Genomic DNA, 23,968 nt, shown 5'->3' with positions numbered 1-23,968 from the left:
ATCCATACTTTCTCTATAAGATAATACATCCTAGCCCTGGCTGGCATAGCTCAGTGGATTGAGCACGGGCTGTGAATCAAAGTGTCACAGGTTCGATTCCCAGTCAGGGTACATGCCTGGGTTGCAGGCCATGACCCTCAGCAACCGCACATTGATGTTTCTCTCTCTCTCTCTTTCTCCCTCCCTTCCCTCTCTAAAAATAAATAAATAAAATCTTTTTAAAAAAGATAATGCATCCTCCCAATGAATATTTAAAGACAAATAATACAGAATAAAATATATCATTAATACTGCATGATGGTTTTATGGATATTTAATTGTAATGACAGTTGCTATAATAATAATAGCTAGCAATCACTATGTGCCAGGCACCATTCTTCTAGATGCTTTATGTATATTATCTGATTTAATTAGCACAACAAGTCTATTAGGTAGATACTGTAATATATCCATTTGACATATGGGAACTAAAGTACAGGATGTTAAATAACTTATCTCGGGTAACTAGCTAGTAAGTCATAGTTGGGATCTGGATGTGCACACACCAGCTCAGTTAACAGTGCACTTATTTACTACCCGCCCTTGCCTCTCAGCTCAGGTTGCATAATCATTTATAATGTTTGTCCTCTGTCTTCAACTGCCCTAAAGCTTATAGCTGGAGGAACCTTTACACAAAGATATCATTTTAATGCACATGTCATGCCATAGAATTTTAGAATCAGAAGTGATATTAACTGCCATGTGGTTTAACAGCCCTCACCCAAGACATAAATCTCTTTGGTCCTCTGTTCAGGCACCACATCAACACTTACTACCTCCCAAGGCAACACATTTAGGCAAAATTGTTAGAATTGGTATGAAATTCTTACTTATATTGAGCCAAAATACTCTCCCTGCTAACTACTCCATTGCTTCTATTTCTCCTCCCTTGGAATCATGCATGCTGTAAGAGCTCTGGTCAGCATGATACTGGAATATTCGGCTGTTCCTACCGACCGCTCCTGAGCGGTCCTTAACTGAAGAATTTCACTATTCTTATCATTTCCCTCTGTCAATATTTCTTTAAGTTTTAAATGGGTATGTGTTTAATTAGATCTGTTTTTAATACAAAGTAGAATATAATCATCATTTTCATAATTTGACAATGAAGTCACTTAATACAATGAAGACTATAATAATTGAAATTATCTCTTTGGTTTTTGTGGTGAGTTTAGAAAATATCAGAGAGTGAAGTTGGAGTTATTTCATATTGTTAGATCATACTGAGCATGTTATCACCCAAAATCTCTAATCCTCTTTCATTTTTTTACACATTTATTGACATTGAAATCCATCCTGTAGTTATGCTTTTTCTCTAGATCCAGAAAGAGTACTTTAGGGATTACCTCTATCTAGTTTCATCTGACTATATTTGGTTTGTCATTGTAAACTATGAAGATGGATATTTTTATATCATTTCATGAACCATTTTGTTAGGTATGTCATTTTTATTTTCATTCAAGTCATATAGCAGGTATAAGGAACTCTTGTCTACTGAGTTCTGTCAACCTAGTTGACATCAATCAATCCTATAAATATATTTGGATATGGCAGCTCAACTCATGAATTCATTCAACAAAATATTATTGAGTACGTACTTTGTAACATACACTCTAAGTACTAGAGATTCAGTAGTGAACAAAGCACACAAAGCCTTTATTTTCTAGAGCTTCTTATGTCCTAACATAAGGATGAAGACAAACCATAAACAAATAAGAAAGCAAAGGAAAAGTCATAGGGAAACAAATACTGTCCAGAAATTTGAAATAAGGTAATAGGTTAGAGAGTGACCTTGAGGATGCATTGGGTTGGGCCCTTGGAACAATGTGAGTTCACAGAAACACATCATTACATTTTGCATGTCTCTTTTTGTTCATGATATAATAAAAGATATCACAGAAGCTAGAACTTGGAAGGCATTCAATAAATAAATGTCTGTTGCTTGAAGAAAATGTCTTACTTCCAGTTATAACTGTTTTTGTAAATATTCACAAACCAAGAATATAGGCTATAACTTTCAGAATTTATCTTCTATATTTTTGAAAAATGAAACATATGGCTCACTTCTTATTCCTGGTAAATCTCTTATTTTCCATCATTTAAAATAGTTTTGCAATAGAAGTAGAAATTTCATCTGTTTTAAGACACAATTTATCTAGACCAGGAAATATGAACTTACTTAGAACTAAGTAATCTTTCTAGTTCCTCATCTATCTTAGGCTTTATGCATCTCTACGACATGTATAGCTTTCCCTTTTCAGTCTGAAAATCATTCCTGTTGCCATAATAGATACACTTCGGGTTCACTATATTTCCTCTGGGTTCTTTTAACACTATTCTAAATTGAAATATATTTCTTCTACAGCTCTCCAAGGCTCCCAGGTGTTAAAACCAAATTCACTGGTTTCCCTTCCTTTGTTTAAAATTGCAAATCACTCTACTTAAGGTAAATATAACTTGAATAATAGACTATAGTATTACAGGCTGGAATCACCGTCAGCTAATCACAGAAGGTAGACCTGACCAGCCTGACCCTGAATGTAGCAAAATATTCCCCAAGGGATGAAAACAAAGCTCTTGTCAACGTGTAAATCATTGCTAAGATCATTCCAGAAAGCCTAGCTGGAGAGAAGTGAAGAAAATGGGACACAGCATTGGCTAGTATAGAGATGGAAGTGACAGAATAGCGGGGATGGGAGAATCACCGAAAATCCAGAATCCTCAGAAAGGCACCAAGAACTTCGTGGAGGAGGTAGAGTGAAAAACAGTAGGACAAAAGAGAAAAAGAAAACAAAAAAAAAAAATACATATGTATGTAATTTCAGCTGTTTTACTATTTCACATATGTCTGGCTGTAATGACTGATGAATGTTACTCTACCTACAAAATATATACAGATACAGAATATATCTTTGTCTTCATTGCTATAATGTCACCAGAGCCACCATCACTTACTGAGGTTGTTGCAAGAGCCTCTTAAGGTGTTTTTTCTTCCCCTCTCAACCTCTTAGAGTCTATTCTTAACACAGCAGCCATATGGATAACACTGTGTTAGTTATCTCTTCAAAACCCAGCAATTGCTTCCTGTCTTATTCAAATTAAAAATCAAAGACTTAGAAGCGGTCTGCAAGAGTCCCCAGGCCTGCAATAGCTCTGAGTTACATCCCCCTCTTGACAACCTCAGGGTCCCCTCACCCCACTCATGCCACACTGGCTCCCCTGTTCTTTATGTCTGCCAGGCACTCTCTGGCCTCAGGAATTTTTCCTTACTACACTCTCTCACGAGCAACCCCTCATGGGATGTCACCTTCTGAAAGAAATCTGTCTTGACTGCCCAGCATGAATTTGTGACACCATTCCTTATCCTGCTATACTTTTTCATTACCACATACGGCCTTCTAACACACAAGGAAATTTACTTATTTAAGGGGAGGGGTTATTGTTGATTGTTTCTGTTCCACCATAGAATATATACTCTGTGAGCAGATATTTTGCTATTATATTTATGGAAATACATGCTTACATATTTGAAAAGTGCCTTGCACATGATAAGCACTCAGTACATATTTATTGAGTGAACGAGTGATTTGTTTGAGCCCACACGAACTATGCAAACCCGCAGAGGTATATTTCATATTGCTCATTTTCCAGATTACATGTGATCAGCAGTAATGGAGAGAGTTACATAGAAACTGTTGCCAGGGTAATAGGTTTGGAAGTGTTTTGAGGCCTTCAAGGAATGCGAGTTTATAAATAAAGTACCAGCTAGAAGTTTATGAAATATCAAAAAGCTCCCAACTCTTTCCTTAAATATACTATGTTTGCAAATAACTTTAAGGCCTGCACAGGCACACTACCAACTTGGGTAAGTGTCAAAATGCATGGAACATCATAATAACTCACTAAGAGAAATTTAAACTATTTCATAAATAGAGGCAAAATATATTGTGACCCAAATACAACTCCATGGATTAATTTTGTGATATTCAGGCTTTCCCAAGGGAAAGAGTATCTCAGACAACATTGATCTTGATCAAAAAGTAGGCTGAACAACATTCAGGGTAATCCATCCTGTCCATAGCCATGACATCCTTATTATGAAATGATACCCTCAACTACATCTGAAATAATCACTACATGTGAAATAATATCCTCAACTATATCTGAAATAATCACTATATGTGAAACAATTTCCTTAACTGTACCTGCAATTAAAAAATATCAATTTTAAAAGGGGACCCTAGTGCACTGTTGGTGGGATTACAGACTGGTATGACCACTATGGAATAAAGTATGGAATTCTTTCAGAAAACTAGAAATGGATCTGCCTTTTGACTCAGCAATTCCACTGCTGGGACTATATCCTAAGGACCCTGAAACACCAATCCAAAAGAACCTATGAACCCCAATGTTCATAGCAGCACAATTTACAATAGCCAAGTGCTGGAAACAACCTAGGTGCCCATCAGTAAATGAATGGATCACAAAACTATGGTACATTTACACAATGGAATACTATGCAGCAGAAAAAAAGAAGGAGCTCCTACCCTTTGGAACAGCATGGATGGAACTAGAAAACATTATGCTAAGCAAAATAAGCCAGGCAGTGAAACACAAATATCATATGATCTCACCTTTAACAGGAACCTAAACAACAAAACAAACAAACAAGCAAAATATAACCAAAGACACTGAAATCGAGAACAGGCTGACAGTGACCAGAGGAGAGAGGGGAGGGAATTTCAGGGGAAAGGGGGAAGGGTTTGCAGGAACAAGTATAAAGGACACATGGACAAAAACTAGGAGGGGCATGGAAATGAGAGGGAGGTAGGGAGGGCTGGGGGGTGGCCTGGGATGGGAGTAAAAGTCAGAAAACTGTACTTAAACAACAATTAAAATAAAAAAAATATATCAATTTTATCAAGCTAATGCAAACAGATTCAGAACCTTAAGACTCAATCTGTGAAAAAGGAACACTAAACATACTTTTATCTGAATTTAGCTCTGCATGCTCTAGCTGTTTCATTTTATTTTAATACCAAAGGCCAGCAGGGCCTTTGAACTAATATCCTCCAAGCATTTGTGTTTTAATTTGATGGCCATTTGTATAACAGGACCACTTTTCTTTCTGGATCTTGCACTAAGTGGGGCTGATCTAAATCCAAAGCTCTTTGATTTCAAAGATAGCCCTGTACTCACACTAGCACCACAGCGGAGCAAAACAAGAAACAATTCGTAAAAGTGTATAACTTCTTTGATATCCCAAAGCTTTTATCTATTCCTACCAATCTACAAAGTAATCTTAGCAATTTAATAAAAACTAGTCAAACATCAAAAGAAAGTAAAATAAGGTTTATCTATCCCAGAATCCATTTAAATGAATTTTTATACTCAAGTTATAATTTCTACAAATAATAGTTTGCAATAAAAAATATAGAGGCTGATTTTTACCTGGAGAGATGATAACAAGAAGCAAGGAAGAGATAACTAGACAAAGAACAGCATGTCTCAGAGAATGACTATTTTTGCAGAAGTTATTCTAGGTTTTACCCATTATAAGAAATATTTTTCTCTTCAAAGCAGCAGATGAAAGTAGACAAATTATAATTTCTTCATATTTTCATAATTGTATTTACATCAAATTATCATGTGTTTCTATACATTTAATTTTTAACTTACAAATGAAGTAAAACAAAATATAGGGCAATTGCTGAAAATTTATTAACATTAGGAGCAATAAGTGAGCTGTGGAAAAACAGATCTTTAACAAAATTGATTTTAGGACAAAAAAGGGCTCGACTTATCAAAAGCCCCTCTGGGCCAATCCTCCTCCAACTACCTCCAAAAAAAACAGGATGAAACATGAATGAAGCAAAGTGAACCACAAACAGAAACAATTTGAAGAAGCCTCTGCAGTATGATCGCTGTTCACAAAGGTGATGACTAAGTGTATGGCACTATGGTTTCAGAAATAATTGCTAATGAAGTCAGGAAACGGTAATGTTTAGATCACCAATTTGTTTAATACACTACAAAGGAATTCCATAATCAAACACATGTATTGAAATGGTAATCACCACATCAATTTTACCTCAAATAAATAATATTTTTAAATTTAGAATTATAGAAAAAGTTAGATTTTCACTACTCCATTTACTTTGAAAGTTTAAAATACAAGGACTTAATCTCTCATGATACATTTTTAAGATGACTCAAGTATATGTAAATTAGTAATTCTTATCATTATTTCATAATGATGATTTCTTTCATGAGTTATTAAAAAGGGCTAAAATGATAATTAATATATGAGTTTTTGTTTTATAGCAATAAAGCATGGTAATAAAGAACATGGCTTCAGGAATCAGTCGACTTAAATTAAATACACATGTCAGCTCTGCCAGGAAAAGACAAGTGACCTGGGCAAATTAGTCACTGAACTTCAGTTTCTTGGTGTATGTAATGGAGAAAATAATATTACCAACCTCAAGTGGTCATAAAATTTAACTGACATAGTCCCTTTTAATTAATTTCTAACTATTTTGTATAACTGCTAGGATATTTCTTGACTCACAGAGAGCATTCAATATCTGTTGCTACAATCACCATCACTATCACCATCACTGCTCAATGGTAGGCCAGTCTTCCTATGTCCCCACATGTGTTCCCTTGGAATCTTCTTTTGTGTATTTGGTCAGCTAGTTACCATTTCTGAAATACCAACTTCTTCCCTCTTGATTAAGATTAATTCTAAATATTTCCAACAGGACTGACATTTATAATAAATTCCCTCACTAACCACATCTCATAATAACATTTATAGTATATCAAACTCAGGGCACAATTACAGTTAATCCACATTATACTATGTTAATATTTCCATATACTTGTTTCTAGCTTTATTATACATTTAATAACTCTATGCCTTCTCCACATTATGCATTTATTTTTTGATGAATGAAAATTTTTAAGGCAAAAAAATTTTCTCTTACTTTCCTTAAACACACACACACAAGCATGTATATACACACATCTCAGAAAACACTAGTATAGTGGTAGGCATACAGTGGGTGTTTAATGCATGCATAAGTTGAATCACATTGCAATATGATTAACAAGAGAATGTGGGTTGTTTTATCTTTCCCATTTTTTTTAAGATTTATTTATTTATTTTTAGAGAGGGAAGGGAGGGAGAAAGAGAGAGAGAAACAGGAATGTGTGGTTGCTGGGGGCCATGGCCTGCAACCCTGGCATGTGCCCTGGCTGGGAATTGGACCTGCAACACTTTGGTTCGCAGCCCACACTCAATCCACTGAGCTATGCCAGCCAGGGCTATCTTTCCCATTTTAAGTTCATCATTGAAACAGAGTTGAACACAATCTTCATGGAACTTGGAAGCTCTAAAGCTGTTACTTTAAATGCACTGAACTGAAAATCTGAACTCCCTCTTTATACAAATACTTTAATAATTTTATTTTATTTCTATAATAATGGCCAAATTATGGGTGTATAAAATCCACAATCTAAAGTATTTGAGAATGGCTGGGAAGTGGTCATGCTCTAGAACAGAGGTGCCTTCTTCCAGAAGAAATGAACTTTACAGGTCGCTCCTTCAAATATATCCCTTCTCATATTGAAATAAATGTCAGTTTCACACCTCTGCTCAGTGGTTTGCTTCAGAGCATTTAAAAGTCAATATTTCCCCTTTATTAATTCTATTTCCTTATACACAGCCTATTTATTCTTTAATTACTAAGTTTTTAGGTTTATTATAAATCAAATAATTCTCACACATAAAGAAATTTTCCATTCCTTTTTGCCCTGTATGTATATAGCTAGATCCATATTGCTTTAGCTTGAGGTATAAAGAGCAACTAAGAAGTCAACCTGGTAGAAGGAGAAAGAATTAATAATTATGAATGAATGACAGCAAAGGAAATAGATTTCAAATTGGCTTGGCAAGAATATGGGCCTAGATCTAAGATAATGTTCCATTTTACACTAATCCTGTCTACTATTCTATCAGTACAGAATATTTTGATGGATAATAGAGTCCATTTATTAAATAATTGGAAATGTATCATATTCCCAAATCTCCACTAGCTGCTTTAAATTCCATCTTTGGAATCTATGGTGTAACTCATATTACTATGCCTAAAGCTATAAATATAAGAAGTTCCAGTAAGAGAAGAATTTGCAAACTCAAAGAGTTTTACAGAAACATGCACAGTTTTAGACAGATTATAATTCATCCCCACATTCAAATATACCAAATCCTAGTTCCCTCCATCCCTCCACTGCCAAATGCCCTTGCACTTTCTCTGCCTCCTCATAAGAACAGAATGAATGTCATAATTGCTGATATCCCCCCCACCAGAGAAAAAGATTCTTCCATGCTTCAAAATAAGCATGCACCATGCAACGTGCAAAAAATACCTTGGGTTTCTTATTCTCAAAGTCTGCTGATGTGGGCAATGCACAAGGTGAAATCAGGTCCTTGGTTCTTGTTAGAGAGGTGGGAGGTGATGGGGTTGAAACAGATGACCTGTGGTCGGATATTGAGCTTTCAGATTTCCCAAGTCTTGAAGGCAAAGTACCACTGCCACAATTTGGGTGCAGTGCTGAAGGACTGAGCTGGAGTGCCTGAGTGGGAAGATTAGTATGAGGGAGAGGGAAGGATTTGGGGGGAGAGGCAGAGCCAGCACTGGAAACAGGGGGTAAAGGAGGAGCTGAAGGATTCTGCCCCTGACCCCATATCTGGGGTGGTACCTTCTGGGACCTGTTGATCAGGTTTGAAAGAGCTGGGGAAGGATGGAAACATTTCTCTTGGGAGGAGAGTGTGGCTCTTTGGTTAGTGGGAAATGTAGAAGATAATGTAGAGGAGGCTGATTCAGAAGGATATGTGTAAATATTCCTGGACTTTTCCAGACCTCTGAGGTCAGCATCTCTTTTGCCCTTCCAAGAAAAAGGAGAAAAGCTAGGTGGAACAGGAGGAAGACCTACAGGACTCAAAGTATTTGTCTGTAGCAGGGAGAGGGTAGGATTGTTCTTCAAAGAAGTAGATGATGGTGTTTTCTCTACACTCAAAGAAGCAAGGCTGTTGTTCTCATGTTTTGTGGGAGAGAGGGAGGGTGCCTGAGAAAGGGAAGCAAATTGGGTGAAAAAAGGTAAGTGAAAGGATTGTTGGCTAATGTCAGAAACCTGGTGTTCTTTTTGCTCAGGAGACCCTGCTCTCAGTGAGCAACTTGAGAGAGACTTTTTAGGTGTGGATAGGGTTTGCTTTTCTTTTTGATCGAGTGTGAGTGTGGATGAGGCCAGGGAATTGAGAGAGAAAGTGGGACAGGATGCAGGGGAAAAGGGTCTCTGATGAGAAGGGTTTGACTTGAGCATGGCAGTGAGAAGAGAAAGCCGGGAGGGCACTGGGGATTTCACCCCTGACTTTGAGAGATTTCCACTGGATGACATCGGGCTACAGATGGTGGAAGAAGAGCCATGGAAAGAGGAGGTAAATGGCTTTGGACTTGGAGAGAGTGAATGCATGACAATACGGACTGGTATGTACGAGGCTGAATTCGACTTCAGAGAAGCACCAGAGGATTGTGAAGGAGAGGTTCTCAGACTTTCTCTGGGGCTAAGGACATTTGAGGCTGACGTCGTCTTCCTCAGAGTTTCCGAAGTCAGTCCAGGTTTTTGATCTGCTTCACTGGGACTGGATAAATTAGAACCTGATAACTGAGTGGAATAGGGCAACTCTACCGCCGAGGAGGTGACCTTCGATGCAAAAAAGGGTGAAGAGTGAGCAGAAGTTTGGAAATACGTAGCTGTTTCTTCTACCAAGGCCCCACTGACATTCAGCCTCCTAGTGTGGAACTCCTCTAGGACAGAGGCTCCGGCGAGGTTAACTGGGTCAGGTGGTGTTTTCTGATTAGTTGGAGAAACAAAGGAGAGAGCAGGTGGTTTACAGGCAAGCTGCTCAGAGGTAGTGGAAGAAGAAGTTAACTAGAGGAAAGAGAAATAGACAGATTGTAATCGGACATTATTTGTGACATTATCCAAATATTCTTGGTGCTTGTGTGTTTATACAAACAGTTCTATTAGTTTGTATGAAGAAATACCTTAAATCTCCATAAAATGGAAGAAATTCTGTTTTGCTAATAAGGCATTGTTTTCAATTTGAAATAAAATATAAATAAACTATGAGGCATTATATACAGTAGCACATTGATTCCCTAGGATGACTATCAATATTAAATTGTATTCACATATTTCTATTTAGAAACTCATTAACAAAATCTAAAAGAGTTATCTTAATTTGGAGTCATGTCATTTGAAAAGAGTTAAACCACCATCAATATAAATTTCAAAATTCACCTTGGAAAATGAAATAAATTTTCTATTGGAAGTATATAAACCATAATATAATAATAATTAATGCAATCCTTAAAAAATTAACATACTTCGAAGCTTGAAATTCTAAAACTTGGACTACTCCTACATATTGTGAAACTAAAAATGCCCAGAATTCAACAAATGCAGCACTCAACCTCAGTATACAGGGGTAAACAATGAGAGAGTGAAAGCAAGTGCAAACCACAGAGGGAATTCTAGCTTACAGAAAATATTTTCCCTTATTACTTGCCAAAATGAACACGAAACAAATGATTCAGTTACATTGAAAGGAGTACGTATTCTCTCACAGCAAAGGAATCCTGAGTACTTTACAACTGCAATCTGCCTGAAACAAGGCAGCCCATCAATTCCACATAAAATAAAGAAATAATGCATCATTGTCAAGAGAGGATAGGCAGGGCCTGTAAAATGACGGACTGTGTGTATTCCTGTGCTATTTTAAAAATCACCCATAAATACTGAATTTGTAAGTGATTCTAGTCTGGGAAGCTCTTTATTCCTTCTTTAAATCTTTAAACAGAGGGTTTATTTTTGCCAAAATTATTGTTTTGATCCTATCAATCCATAAGAGAAAGGAAACTACTGTGTCTAATAAAGAATTTAGGAAATTAATTAAGATTTATGATCTTATAGGTATATTTTTTTTCACATTACATAGCAGAAAAGTGTGTGGGCATAATATTTAAACTTAATAAAAGGTTGATTTACAAATTCAGTAAAAGATAGTTCTTATTGTTGCTTAAGATATCCATATTAAGTCATCCATCAGCCCTAATGTGAAGATTTTCATATCATATAGTTTTGAGTTCTAAAAAATATTTAAAACTAATAAATTCAAACAACTCACCCCAAACTTCCAAGTCTCTGAGCAAACATACCCAAAATATTCCTGTTTTTAATATGTAAACTCTTGTGCCTTTGCAACACAGAATTCTTGCCATATAAATAATATTTGAGTATATGGGCATAAACCAGAATATCTAAAAATGAGGGATAATTTCAAAAATCAAACAGAATTCAATCAAATCAAGAAAGAAAGCTTAAAAATTCCCTCACATAAATTTTACTTAGAAACAAGTCTGTTTGGCCACTGGTTATGTAACTGTTTCACGTGCTTAGCCCTGAATGAAGGTCTTCTCATTGTTTCCAGTGATGATCTGTCTTCTTTCACAGACAGAATAAAGTAATTTGAAGACCCAGTAGGGTGCCTTTTCAGTTTATACCAGAGCTATTGGTAAAAAAAAATTTATAAGTTAATAAGAACCCCAAAATCCCATTATCTTTGCAATCATCTTCCAAACAACTTCAGCAAACATTAATTCATCCTGACTATCCATCAAAGTATCATGTTTAAATAGTAGGGCTCTAATTTTGAGGGTCTCACTCAGAGGAAAAGACTATTCCCTCAAACTTCCTCAAGAGTATAGATTTTAATTACCAAATTTTCTACTGCATTAAGTCATATGTTATCTAATATAAGTAACTCAGAATTTAATTGTATTTTTAATAGTTGATTATTGAAGAACTTAAAAGAGAATAACCAAAAATTCTAAGAATGTTATGTTTATATTAAGCTACATGTTTTTATAATTTCCTATTCAATATATCAATAGTATTCATAATATGCTCATTTCTAATTTGCAAACACATCCTGGTGTTATTCTAATTTACACTAGCATAAAAAATGTAGTTCCCCATTTTTATAAAATTCTCAGGAGTGAAGAATACATTTTTAATGAAAAATATTCATTGTCCTGAGTTCCACTTATTACTAATTTTTTTAAAGAGGAGCTAAAGACATGAATAATTTTACACAGAGAGAAAAAATGGATACCTGTCAAGTGCTCAGTCAGTAGCCCAGACTTTATTTTGCCTCTTCCCTATAAACCCTTTACTTCTCTAGTAATGTCTACAAATTATTTCTGTCCCTTCATTCTCCTCTATTAATACTCACCCCCTGTGCTGTTTGTTACTGGGTTTGTTTCTAATGCTCTAATTCCTTCTCCCTCAAACCTGTTCTCCTTCTTCTCCACTATTTATTTCTAGCCTGAGCTTTGTTGGTTCCTTTGCTTCAAACACCTTTCAGAGCTGCCCTGACCGTGTTCTCCAATCCCAAGCCCTCCTCAGATTCCTTGAGTCCCCTGACTACACACCTCCAAAGTCATTCTCAAAACTCTCTTTCCCTAGAAAGACTACCTTGACATTCACAATAATCTCAGGATCAGAGGATACTTGCAATGTTCTGCTGTCATCAAGTGGACAATCTTAGTCATAAATCCACCCATAGATCCTATATAATAGGAGTCATTAGTTATTTTAACAACCAGTCTCTGAAGTAGAGCTGCCTTGTAATTTTAGTCAATCTAAGTAAACTGTACCTGTATATATTCATTTTTCCCTAATGTGTCTATGATATTCCAAAGCATCTGAATAAAACTAAAGTGATTGGTCTGCTGCTGTCTGATGTTCTGAGTAGTTCCCAAGACTTGGACAGCACCAGGTGTCAGTCCCGTATAGTTGTGCTTTTCTTCCTGAATCTGCACAGCCTTGCAAGGCAGAAACTCCAGAAGATTCTCTGTTCCCACAATCAAGATATTATGCAGCTTGGCCTCCTAAATTTACCTATTATCAGTCCTCTTCTCACTGACGGACACTCACAATATCACTGGGCAGATTCTCAGCCTTTCTTACCTGAACATTTAAATAACATTCAACCTATCATCAGATTGATCTCTTACAATCTGATCAAGGTATACCTATGTACAAGATGTCATCAATAATTTCTCTGTGTCTACCATGATCTAAAGACCTGTCCTTCTTAACAGAGCCCTCTCTTGCTATCCAATCTCGTTTCCCCCATTCCTTGCTATATTGCATATTTTGCATATGTTATTACTAAAAGCATGTTTGCATTAGTTTTTAGTAATACTTTCTTCAATCTCAAATTCCTTGTGAGTATAGTCAACATTTTAGCTATCGTTTTTTTACCAATCTAGTTGGCAAATCTTCATTCTTAAATCATTCCTACCAACTGCCATTATGTTCCTAGACCTAGTCTATTTAAAGCTGCTACTAAAAAAAGTAACACAACCCTGTTGGTTGGCAGGACTCCTGCACTTCATTTACGAACTGGTTCTGCACCAGGGCACTGGCGGAGAGTGGGCAGAACGTCCTTGTGCCCCAGCAGAAGGAGCACTGGTCTCTAATTCGCACAGAGGATGAATAAGGCACTGTGGGCTGGTGTCCTCATAAATTTGAGGTCTATAGTCTCAGCTGGGCCCTGGACACCTCAGCGTTTTTGTTGGCTGCTTTTTTTTTTAAGTTTTCTTTTGTTTGGACCTCAGCTTTTCTCTTTTGCTCTGAATAGCAGGTCTTCTAAAAAGTTAACACTGACCACAAATCCTTTTCTCACCATTCCCTCATTGTTCTCAACAACCTAGAATTCTTTTCTTCTAAGGAAAACTGAGATTACCAGAAAAATCCATTTTTTTTAGATCTGCCTTTCACTTCTTTAAGGTAAATTTTCTCTATGTGCTCCAAATTGCAGTAGCTCCTGTCTTCTTAGGGATCACATTCCATCACTCCTATGCTATGTACTCATTCTTTTTTTTCTTTTTTATTAGCTCTCTCATTCTAACATAAATATAAAGCAGAATCCTTCCAATCTTTAAAACCATAATAATAAATGTCATGTAGTGGATTATAAAAATTTTTACCATTCTTTAGTCTTCTTTATATTAAAGAGGCAAAGCCCTTTTCCTCATCCCTTAATCTCAACTGGCCATATAATTTGTTTTGGCCAGTGCAACATTAGCAAATGTGATTCAAGAAGCAGTGGCGAGAAAAACACTGTGCATTGGAACTTATTGGCTTGCTGAATGCAGAACATTGCCACAATATGAATGAGCCCAGGTTAGTCCACTGGAAAATACAAAACCATCTCTCAGCTAACCAGCCCCCAGACAGCTAATCATCTACCATTCAACCAGCAGCTAATCACAGACACATAAGTGAACTACAGCAAATATCAGCTGAACCTGACCCAGACCTGCAGAGCCACCCAGCTGAATCTGGCCCAATTGTAGAGTGGCAGATTTCTGAGCTAAATAGAAGGTTGTGTTTAAAAACAATAAATTTTGTCACGGTTTGTTAAATGGAAAAAGGTAACTGAAAATGTGTGCATACATGTACACTAAGATCTTTGTGGATCCTGTCTTTCCCATCATTACAGGCCCACATTTCTCTCTTGGTAATTACACCTGAAAAATATAATAATCATTGTATTGCTTTCCGTTTTGTGGCCAACATACCCAAAAGTAACTACGCAGAATCCCCTCTTGTATAATTCCCTCTTCTTGAGTATGGGTGGAAGCTGAAGGAATTTAGAAGTCCCTAATCAGATGACTTCAAGTTAATCAAACAGGAGATTATCCATCTCCTGGATTATCCAGAGTGGGTATGACCTAAATAAATGATTTAAAGGTGAATGGAAAGATTAGAAATCAAAGTGGCAGAGAAAATAAATAAAAATAAACGTATTTTTAAGCCACTAAACTTGTGGTGATTTGTTCTGTAGCAATGGAAAACTAATATACTTCCCCCGTCCACCGCCCCTCCTCTTCCACTGACACTGTTGTCACTGATGCCTGCAATGATTTCCACTTCCTAAAACCAACAAGCATTTGAATTCCTTATCTTTTCTGATTTCTCTCTAAAACCTGATACTTCTAATCTCTCCCTCCTTTTCAAAACTACCTTATCTGTGCCTCTATTTTATCACTAAGTCCTTTTCTTCTCTTCTTCTTCTATGTTGGTAATTCTTGCTGAGTCCCAGAAATGCCTAAGCACAGCTTGTTTGACCAGAAAACTTGTACTTATTCTTTACATTTTAGCTCATACAATATGAACCTTTCCTGAGGTCCAAGGCTGATTTCTATTTTAACTCAAACTCATTACTTTTCACTGTCATTATTTTCAGGTGCATCTGTTTTTTAAAGTTCCTTGAAGGTAGGCACTATGTCTTTAACGCGTACTCACAGAGCGTCTGTCTAGTACATGGCATATTGCCTTCCTGCAGGAATAGAGAAGTAAAGTGTCCTGTGGATGTAGGAACAAAAGGACAGAGAGCAGGGACATAGCGCCTCCTTGAAGAAGGCCTCATCACCTTCCTCAGCGGTGACGCCTTCTAACTCTGCTGTAGACTCCAGACAGTGAGTGAGGGAGGGTATGGGGTGGAGGGAACTGTGGCTCTGACAGTCAATTCTGTCTTACCTCACAAGAGAGAAAAAATTGAGTTCTGACATCAAGTCAAGAGACCACCCTTTTTAAGACCTCCATCATCTTTCTGCTGGAATTGACAAAGCAACTTGATTTTCCATAAATGTACTTTCTCTGTCCCTGGAACTAAAGGTACAAATAAATGGTGTTTCAGCCAGGGGAAGCAACAGGCCACCATGGATCACAGGGATTCTTCCAGCATCAGAGCAGAGCCTGGGTCCTCCCAACTGAGTCAGAACAAGTCTCCCAAGTGTGTCCAATCTCACCATAGAAGGTGACAAAAAGGTTGAGAGGAGAGAATCATATCCTCACCCTAAGCAAAAAGGGAAATGGGGAGGTGACAATGCGAAGACCACTAGAGAAAAGTGGTTAAAAAAGTAAAATCACCCACTGGTGATTTTATTCAAAGGTGAAAGGGAATATACTCAATATTATGGTGAAAAATTTGCACAGTGACATATGGTTACTAGACTATAATGTGGTGATCACATTGTAAGTTTTAATCACTACATTATACAACTGAAACTAATATAATATTGTATGCCAACTATACTTAAATTCAAAAATAAATTAATCCACTTTTAACTGGTCAGGAATGTGTGCAGCAATTAAAAAAATGAGGGCCTCTACAGTTTTAATCATCACAGCTGCCTCTAGGCAAGTGACCGAGAGGGCCCACCTAGAATCTGAGTTACCACCTGATCACCTCTCCCCTACTCGAGCAAGTCAGGCTCTCTTTTTGTTTTCCTCACTCTGCTCCACGTAGCTCTGCTCTGCATGCAGCTAGAGTGTTGTGCGGATGATGGTCAGGTGCACATTGCTTTCTGGAATCTTAACATAAATGTCATTTTTCAGGAAATATTTCCTGTCATTCTAAGCTGGTCCTCCCAGCAGTTAGCAGAATCCAACTTGGAAGTTTCACCTATCAGCTTCTTCCAAAGTCTTCCATCTCTAAATCTCTAAGGCCAAGAGTTATGTTTGGATCATGTATTAATAAGCAAAATATGGAGCAAGAGCTAAACTATGAGGCAGGAGTCCTAGGCTCTCTTTTTATTTTCCATGACAGTTTTCTCTCAGCTATGGGTTAAGATAGTTCATATAATGATGTTTATTTCCTATCTATCTATCTATCTATCTATCTATCTTTCTATCTATCTATCTATATATATATATATAATATATAATATATAATATAATATATTATAATTTATATATTATAAAATTATATATATTATAATAATATAATATTATATTATAATATAATATAATATAATATAATATAATATAATATAATATAATATATTATAATAATATAATATATATAATATATAATAATATATATATATATATATTATAGGGTCCTCCATGTGAAAAGGAGGAGCATTCACTCACTTATTCACTCATCAGACACTTTCCAAGCCCCTACAGGTGTTCCAGGCATTGTGTTAGGTGATGGGAACCAGAGACAAGAAGATTTTTTGGCATGATGAGGCTCACAAATATACTAGAATAATAGAAACATAAAAAGACTATTCTAATACAGTGTGTTGGTATGAATAGAATATTTCATTATAACATTGAGTCCCTAGGGGGTATAAAGAAGATTTGTATGTCAAATGCCCTGTCCAAATTTGTTGTAATCTTTTTTCCATGGATCCATGAAATCTAGGTACTTAGTAAATATGAGAGCTAATGTCCAAATTTTCCAGGATATTATGTAAGAACCTCCTTTATTTTGACAGCCAGTTCTTCTGACCTTATTTTCCATGTTCCTCCCCCAAGTTCTTACATCCAAGCTACATTTGAACCAATATATAAAACCTCTCCCCCCTTGCACATTCCTTACCCTGTACTATACCCCAACACATGCTGTCCTCTTAGACTTCTTAAATATGGTAAATTATTTGTTAAGAACTTACCATGGGCCAGGAACTGAGATGAACAGTTTATATATAAATATACACAAATAAATTTATAGTTTCATTATATAATATATAATCTCATTTGATCTTCATAAGAAAGGTTGATATCATCACCCCATTTTACAAATGTGGAAACTAGGGTTTATGGTTATAAGTAAATACCCAGAAGAGCATGGCCACTCAGTTGCTTGTCTCATTTTGGTTTTCCCAGTCCATTCCTCCAACACGCAACCTCTTTGCCCTCATCACCCATCCACTTCTCAACTTGACTTGTGCCCCTAGCACCCCACTCACACTGTTCTCATTAAAGTCACCAAATAACCTCTTAATTTCCAATTTAAAAAGCTTTGAGGGCCCTGTTTTATTGGAATTTGTTTTACATTTATAATATTTTCATTATATTAAATAACATTATTTTAATAAATAATAGTATAGTATATTTTAATAGCAGGCATCAGGCACCTCCTTTGTAGCTGAACTGGTCAAATGTTGGGAACCCTCACCCTGCCCTCCCAGAGCAGGAGAGAGCACAGAGGAGGTGTGGCTCCCAGCAGGTAATGCAGCATAAGATTCTAGGGGCTGACCCATGGGAGTGAAAGTGTTCCCATGTCTCAAATTCAGACTCTGGCCAGGTCAAACCCCACACACCTGGCCTCATCCCTAAACATCTTCTGGTTCTTATAATGCTCACTGGGAAGAGGATTCCCCTTCCTGCCTGACAGGCGACACACTTTCATCAGGGTCTCCTCGTGTTTCATACCCAACTTTGTCAACAAAAGGACTTTGATCCTCCCCTCGGTTTTGATCAGGGCCTCGTGAATCTCCCAACCTGCCCTTCCTCCCTAACCAAGCGGCAGGATATATTAACCTGCCTGTCCCACTTGACAAAATTACTTGCTGCTGTACAGTGAAGAAATGTGGCAAGGCATCTATAAAACATGAAAATACAATATTGTAAAGAAATGCTTCATTCTCCATGAGGTTTCTCAGCATTAAAAATAGAAGAGCTCTTGTGCTTCGATAACCCTAGGTCAGTACTCAAACTATGACACACTGCCAGAAAGATGTTAGTTATTAATACATTAGTATAGTAAAAGTCATCAGTTATTATTTTGTATTCCCAAGTTGACCTGATTGATACCAGATTTTATCAAAGTTCTTTCAGACAAACCAGTCTGCGTTTGCTTGTGTATAGTCACCTCTCTTTGAACTCCAATACTATCCCTGGGTAAGATTATTCTTACATCATTACACCGACACTCAAAAACATGAATGGAGTATTTCATTATGGAGTATTTTTTTCTGAATTCTATTTGTGAGGATTTTATTTCAACTGCTCTCATAGCATTTTTACTTTTGACTTACACTTTAAATTTTAAATTCTTTAGGGATTTTTTAAATATAATGTGCTTTTATGTAAACATGCCACTACAACCTTTGGAACAAAAATACACTCAATCCAATATTTATACTGACTATGTTCGAGAGAATACAGTAACCATTCTGGAGAACAAAATGATTAATAAAAATGGATTTAATGGTGTCTTTACCTATAAAAACTTTACAGTCTGCTAGGGAAGATAAGGCATTCACCTAAACAGTTATAATACATGCTGTAATAGAATAATTATAATAAAAGATATTCAGGGAGAAAAAAGCTATCAGAATTAAACTGAGGGAGAGTTTGCTTTCCCTGAAAGTACCAAAGCAGACTTTATGAAGGAGTTGATATCTGAGAAAAGACTTCAAATGTGTAAACTTGTGAATATTTTTTCATACACCTTATTGAACTTTACCTATGTTTGAGACACTGCACTAAGTGCTATGGATACAGAAATAAACAGGAGACAGACTTTGGCTTCAAGTTGCTTTTAGTCTAGTGAGGAAGAAAGATAAAATCAACTATTAGAACTAAGTTGAAAGGAGTTACATTGAAGATTTACCAAAAAGGCTACAAAACTATGAGAAAAATGATGAAGATGAAGGAGAAATACTAATCCATCTGGGAATGTCTCTAGGAAAAGGGGCAACTTGAGCAGAACCTAGAATATCGAGTAGCTGAGGCCAAAATGGCCTTGGGTCTGGGGAAGAAGGAAGCACTACACTCAGAGGAATCAAGGGCTCAGGGACAGAAATGCATAAAGTGTGGACTGTGATGATAATACAGGAGAGCTGAAGAAATGAGGAACAAGATGTGAGAGGAAATGTCATACAGGTTAGGTTATGAAAAGGGTAAAGCCCAAACTAAGAACTAAAGACATTTTTTAGGAAAAGCTTAAGTTATTATTACTAACTAATAGTACCAATTTATAGATAATTCTATTCATTTTTACCAGGTTGACCAGAAAAATCACTTCTTTATAGAAAAATTAAAATTTCTTATTGAAAAATTACTGTTGTTGGCATCAAGTAATCCAATCATGGGGTAGTCTCTAGACTTTTTATATTAAAATTCTACTCCTGACTACATTAAACCTCTCAGAGTGCCCTCTTTTGTGCCCTGGTCATTTTTTAGTTTAAATTTGTGAGTAACAGTTATCTTATTTTTAATTCATCTTATTTTTATTTCATGATGACATCTATTCATCACTCAGGCAGGAATTATTAAGGGATTATTAAGATAAATGGAGACAGGAACCATGGCTATTCCCAAACAATTCAGGATCCAGTATTCCTCCATTTGTGATAAGATCATTTTGAGCCCTTACTAATGAATTAGGTTGAGTTTTGTCTTTTCATTTGGAGCATTAATAACATGAACTATAACCTCCTAAGTAACCTACATTGGCCAAAAAAAAATCCCAAAGTGCATGTTTAGTCTCCAGTTTGACATGTATATACACATACATATGTCATATATATATATACACACATACATGTTATATATATATATATAATCACATTAAAACAAAATAAATGACCAACTTGGGAAAAAAATTACCAATTGGAGAAAAGAGTAAGTTTAAAAACCAAAATTGCTTCATTAAGAATATTTTCATTTTCATATATCTTGTATTATCACACCTACATGTTCTTCTTCAAAGGCACCCCATCGAATTACTGGTACTCTCCACTGACTATGGAAACCCCTACATCTCCTATTGGTTTTTCCACTATTTTCCTGAGATAAGAAAAAAGTGTTTAAACCTATCACACTTACTGAGAATATGTTAATGTGGTTAGAATATTTTAAATAATTATCTGAGAATAAACCTCAAAAAGAAATGAACGTTTTAGTCCAGGAGACCTGCGTATGGACAGCCCAGTGTGAGTCTTCCATCACCACAAGGCAGAATGAGGATACAGGATGCTTGGAGGAGATATGAATACATCATCAGGAAGTCAGTGAAGGCTACAGGAATAAAGATGGGGTGGCACCAAAAACAAGATGCCTACTGTACAGTTTTGCATCAATCCTAGTAGCAGCAAAAGGCTAACTCACCAATAAAAATGTTCTCCCATCTACTTTGGAAAGCTTGCAAATGCCCGATCTGGTAGATTCTAAACAGGACACTTTGGTACTGATTCACGCTTACTGTCTAGGGCAACTTCCCATCCACTATTTACTCCAAAGCCAGCCTCTGCATCCCTAACATCCTATGTACCTTGTCAAAGTCATATTATAATTTCACTACAACAAATAGCCAACAACAAATTCTTTCTATTTTTCCCTTCAAAATCTTTCCCTAACTTTCTTTCTTTGATGTTTCTTTCTTGCCATCACAGACACAGGACTTCTCCTACTGTACCATAGACTCTCCACCTTAAAAAAGGCATTCAGTCTTGCTGCTAAGTTTTGGGATGGGACCTTCTCCCTATTTCACTGAGGCAGCCCCACACTGGAGGCTTCCAAGACCACACACAGCCTGGAACAAACGATATGTAAACAATATTTTTTTTCTTATAAGAAGAAAAACCTACCTGCCCATGCTTTTGCTGAGAGGCCATCCCGTGGGGCATTTCAGGATGTGATGAGGCCTGGAGGCTTGTTGCCTGTGTTTTGGGACGTACCACATCAGAGACCAGACTGGAGGATATAGCTAGGGACTTGGGCCGAGTAGCTGTGGTGCCCATCCCCACTGGGGGAGTTTGTTCAACTTTTCTGCTTGTAGCTTCATCTTCCCCTTCAGAGTCCACAATAAAAACATATTCAGCTTTGAAGAGGCCACTTTGCTGCATTTCTTGAGGTTTGTTTGTTTTAAATTCCCTTACTTGTGAAATCTTTCTGCTGACTTCTGAAGGATAAGTGAATGTTCCTGGGTCTCTCTTCTGTTGGCTCCCAGCACTCAAGGTCAAGTACTCATTGAAATTTGACTGCAATAAATGTATAGACATAAAAGCATTGACATTGGTTTGATACTTGCTTCTTTTTTCTATGCACTTAAAAGCTTTACCTGCTTAAGGACAAGACTTTATAAAAACATATGTAAAAATCAAGAGAAATGAGGTTGAAGTTAACAGTTTACTTTTACTAGCCCACCTGTTTGTTTGTTCTGGTCTAAATCCAAACAATGTAGGGCCCAGAATCAACATCAACAAACAAACCTGCTTTCTAATAAATCATGAGATGAGTTTTTAAAAGAAGAGGAAGAGAGCAATGTTTTCCATGAAGACATTCCTGGAACAAAGGGAGACTTGACAAAGGTTTAGTTAATGGTCAAGCAAAACCTGTATACTCTGTGGAAGCCAGGGGGTAAAGGAAATCCCACTGAAGGATTCTAAAAGAATATAAATCTCTGTAAAAGTCTGAGCAGAAAAATTATATCAGAACAAAATGCACAGATATTAGACAAAACAACCTAAGCTAATTGGGAAGAACCTGTGACTAGGACACCAAAAAGATAAATGTTTTTAGCACAAACTATTTTTTACTATTATTTTATTTTGGATTTGTAATTCCAAATCTTTTCTCATACAATTTTTTGAACACACAGAAAGTTCATAAGACCAGGAGTAAGACAGCTTTACCATGCTAACAAAAGGCTTTGTTCTGAAAAGGCAGTAGCTATGTATGCTGAGAAGATTCAATGTTAATTTTCTTGGTTTTGATAACCATACTATATTTATTATTCTTTAAACTTTTCTTTAAGTGTGAATTTATTTAAAAATAGAAAGTTAAAGAAGACACTAATTAAACTAAAATAATTTCAACTATGATCATCAATTTAATGTATGATAATATGTGTGTTTGTGTTTTGTGTGTGTGAAAACACAATAGAAATCAACCATTGATTAGTCATAACTAAACTAAGGACATCACTTTATACATCAATTCCACACTTTTCAGCTGATGATGATATAGTCAGAATAAAACTAATTGTCTCTGATTAGGATTTCTCTGATAATGGTGATTTCACATATTAATTACAATACTATATAGTAACAAAAACCCAAATTGGAAGGAAGTTTAAATTAAAAATAGAAGTAGTCAGTGACAAATTGCTTCCTATGAAAAGTAATGGAATAACTAGAAAACCAGCAAAAACTTGAACTAGTTTTTGAAAACATCATTAATGCTCTAAAACAATTTCCTTCCTCCATAGTCTATCATTCTATGTTCCTTCACTCCGATATATTTTTACAGCATTCATCAATAGCTGAGATTTGGTTATACACTTTTCAGTTTTTTCACAGTCTGCATTCCCAATAACAAGTAAGTAATGAGTTGACTTTATTCACTCAGAATCCACAACACCAAGCACGTAACATGTTGCCAGTCAATAGTTGTTAAACATAGAAAGAATGAAGGATTATTTACCCTGTTTGATTATAATACTGAACCATTTAAAAGATAGAAAAAACTTTAATCTCATTTTAATGTCATAGTTGTATGTGTATCATTGCAATCATCAGATGAATATCATCATTTCAGAAGGCTTTGGAGGTTTGCAACCAAAATTGGTTCATATAGCTACAGTCTCATGTAACCATAGCACCTAATAACAAAGGATACTATGAATATATTATGTATAGTTGAGTACTGTTAGGGAGAAACTTCCCAGAAGAGCCTTATGTAATATTCAGGATTTCTCTGAAATAATGTGGCCCCAATGATCTTGAAATAAGATAGCACTGAAAATCTCAGAAACATAAATATATTACTACTTGCCTGTAAGATGTTTTCATATATACAAGGTAAATTAGATTATTTCCTGCCCTTCCAGTTGGCTCAAGAATACCACAAGTTCCTTAGAGTCACACTTTATTTTAAATAAGACAGTATTACAACACATTTTAATGAGAATATTTCTAAACCACAATGTCATTATTCTAGCACGTCATTTTCAGGGTTTGTTTTAATTTAATTTTCAGTCTTGGTTTCA

General features: G+C 36.2%; 1 protein-coding gene across 10 annotated transcripts in view; it reads right to left on the bottom strand.

The window, feature by feature from the left end:
• Window positions 1-23,968, bottom strand: part of LOC123822047 (muscular LMNA interacting protein) — a 232,971-nt gene that overhangs the window by 102,380 nt on the left and 106,623 nt on the right. For 9 of the 10 annotated variants that reach the window (XM_045843875.1, XM_045843876.1, XM_045843874.1 and 6 more), the window contains 2 exons: window positions 21,567-21,959; window positions 8,473-10,035 (listed from right to left, as the gene is read on the bottom strand). In XM_045843875.1, coding sequence (XP_045699831.1) covers window positions 8,473-10,035; window positions 21,567-21,959 — 1,956 coding nt within the window. The remainder of the gene's footprint in view (window positions 1-8,472; window positions 10,036-21,566; window positions 21,960-23,968) is intronic. The other variant, XM_045843877.1, reaches the window with a different exon arrangement.

Source organism: Phyllostomus hastatus, unplaced genomic scaffold (genome assembly GCF_019186645.2).
Source record: "Phyllostomus hastatus isolate PE091 unplaced genomic scaffold, TTU_PhHast_1.1 phas_contig_40, whole genome shotgun sequence".
Taxonomy (NCBI): domain Eukaryota; kingdom Metazoa; phylum Chordata; class Mammalia; order Chiroptera; family Phyllostomidae; genus Phyllostomus; species Phyllostomus hastatus.
The sequence above is the reverse complement of the archived record's forward strand: the minus strand, read 5'-3'. Positions and strand labels throughout refer to the sequence as shown.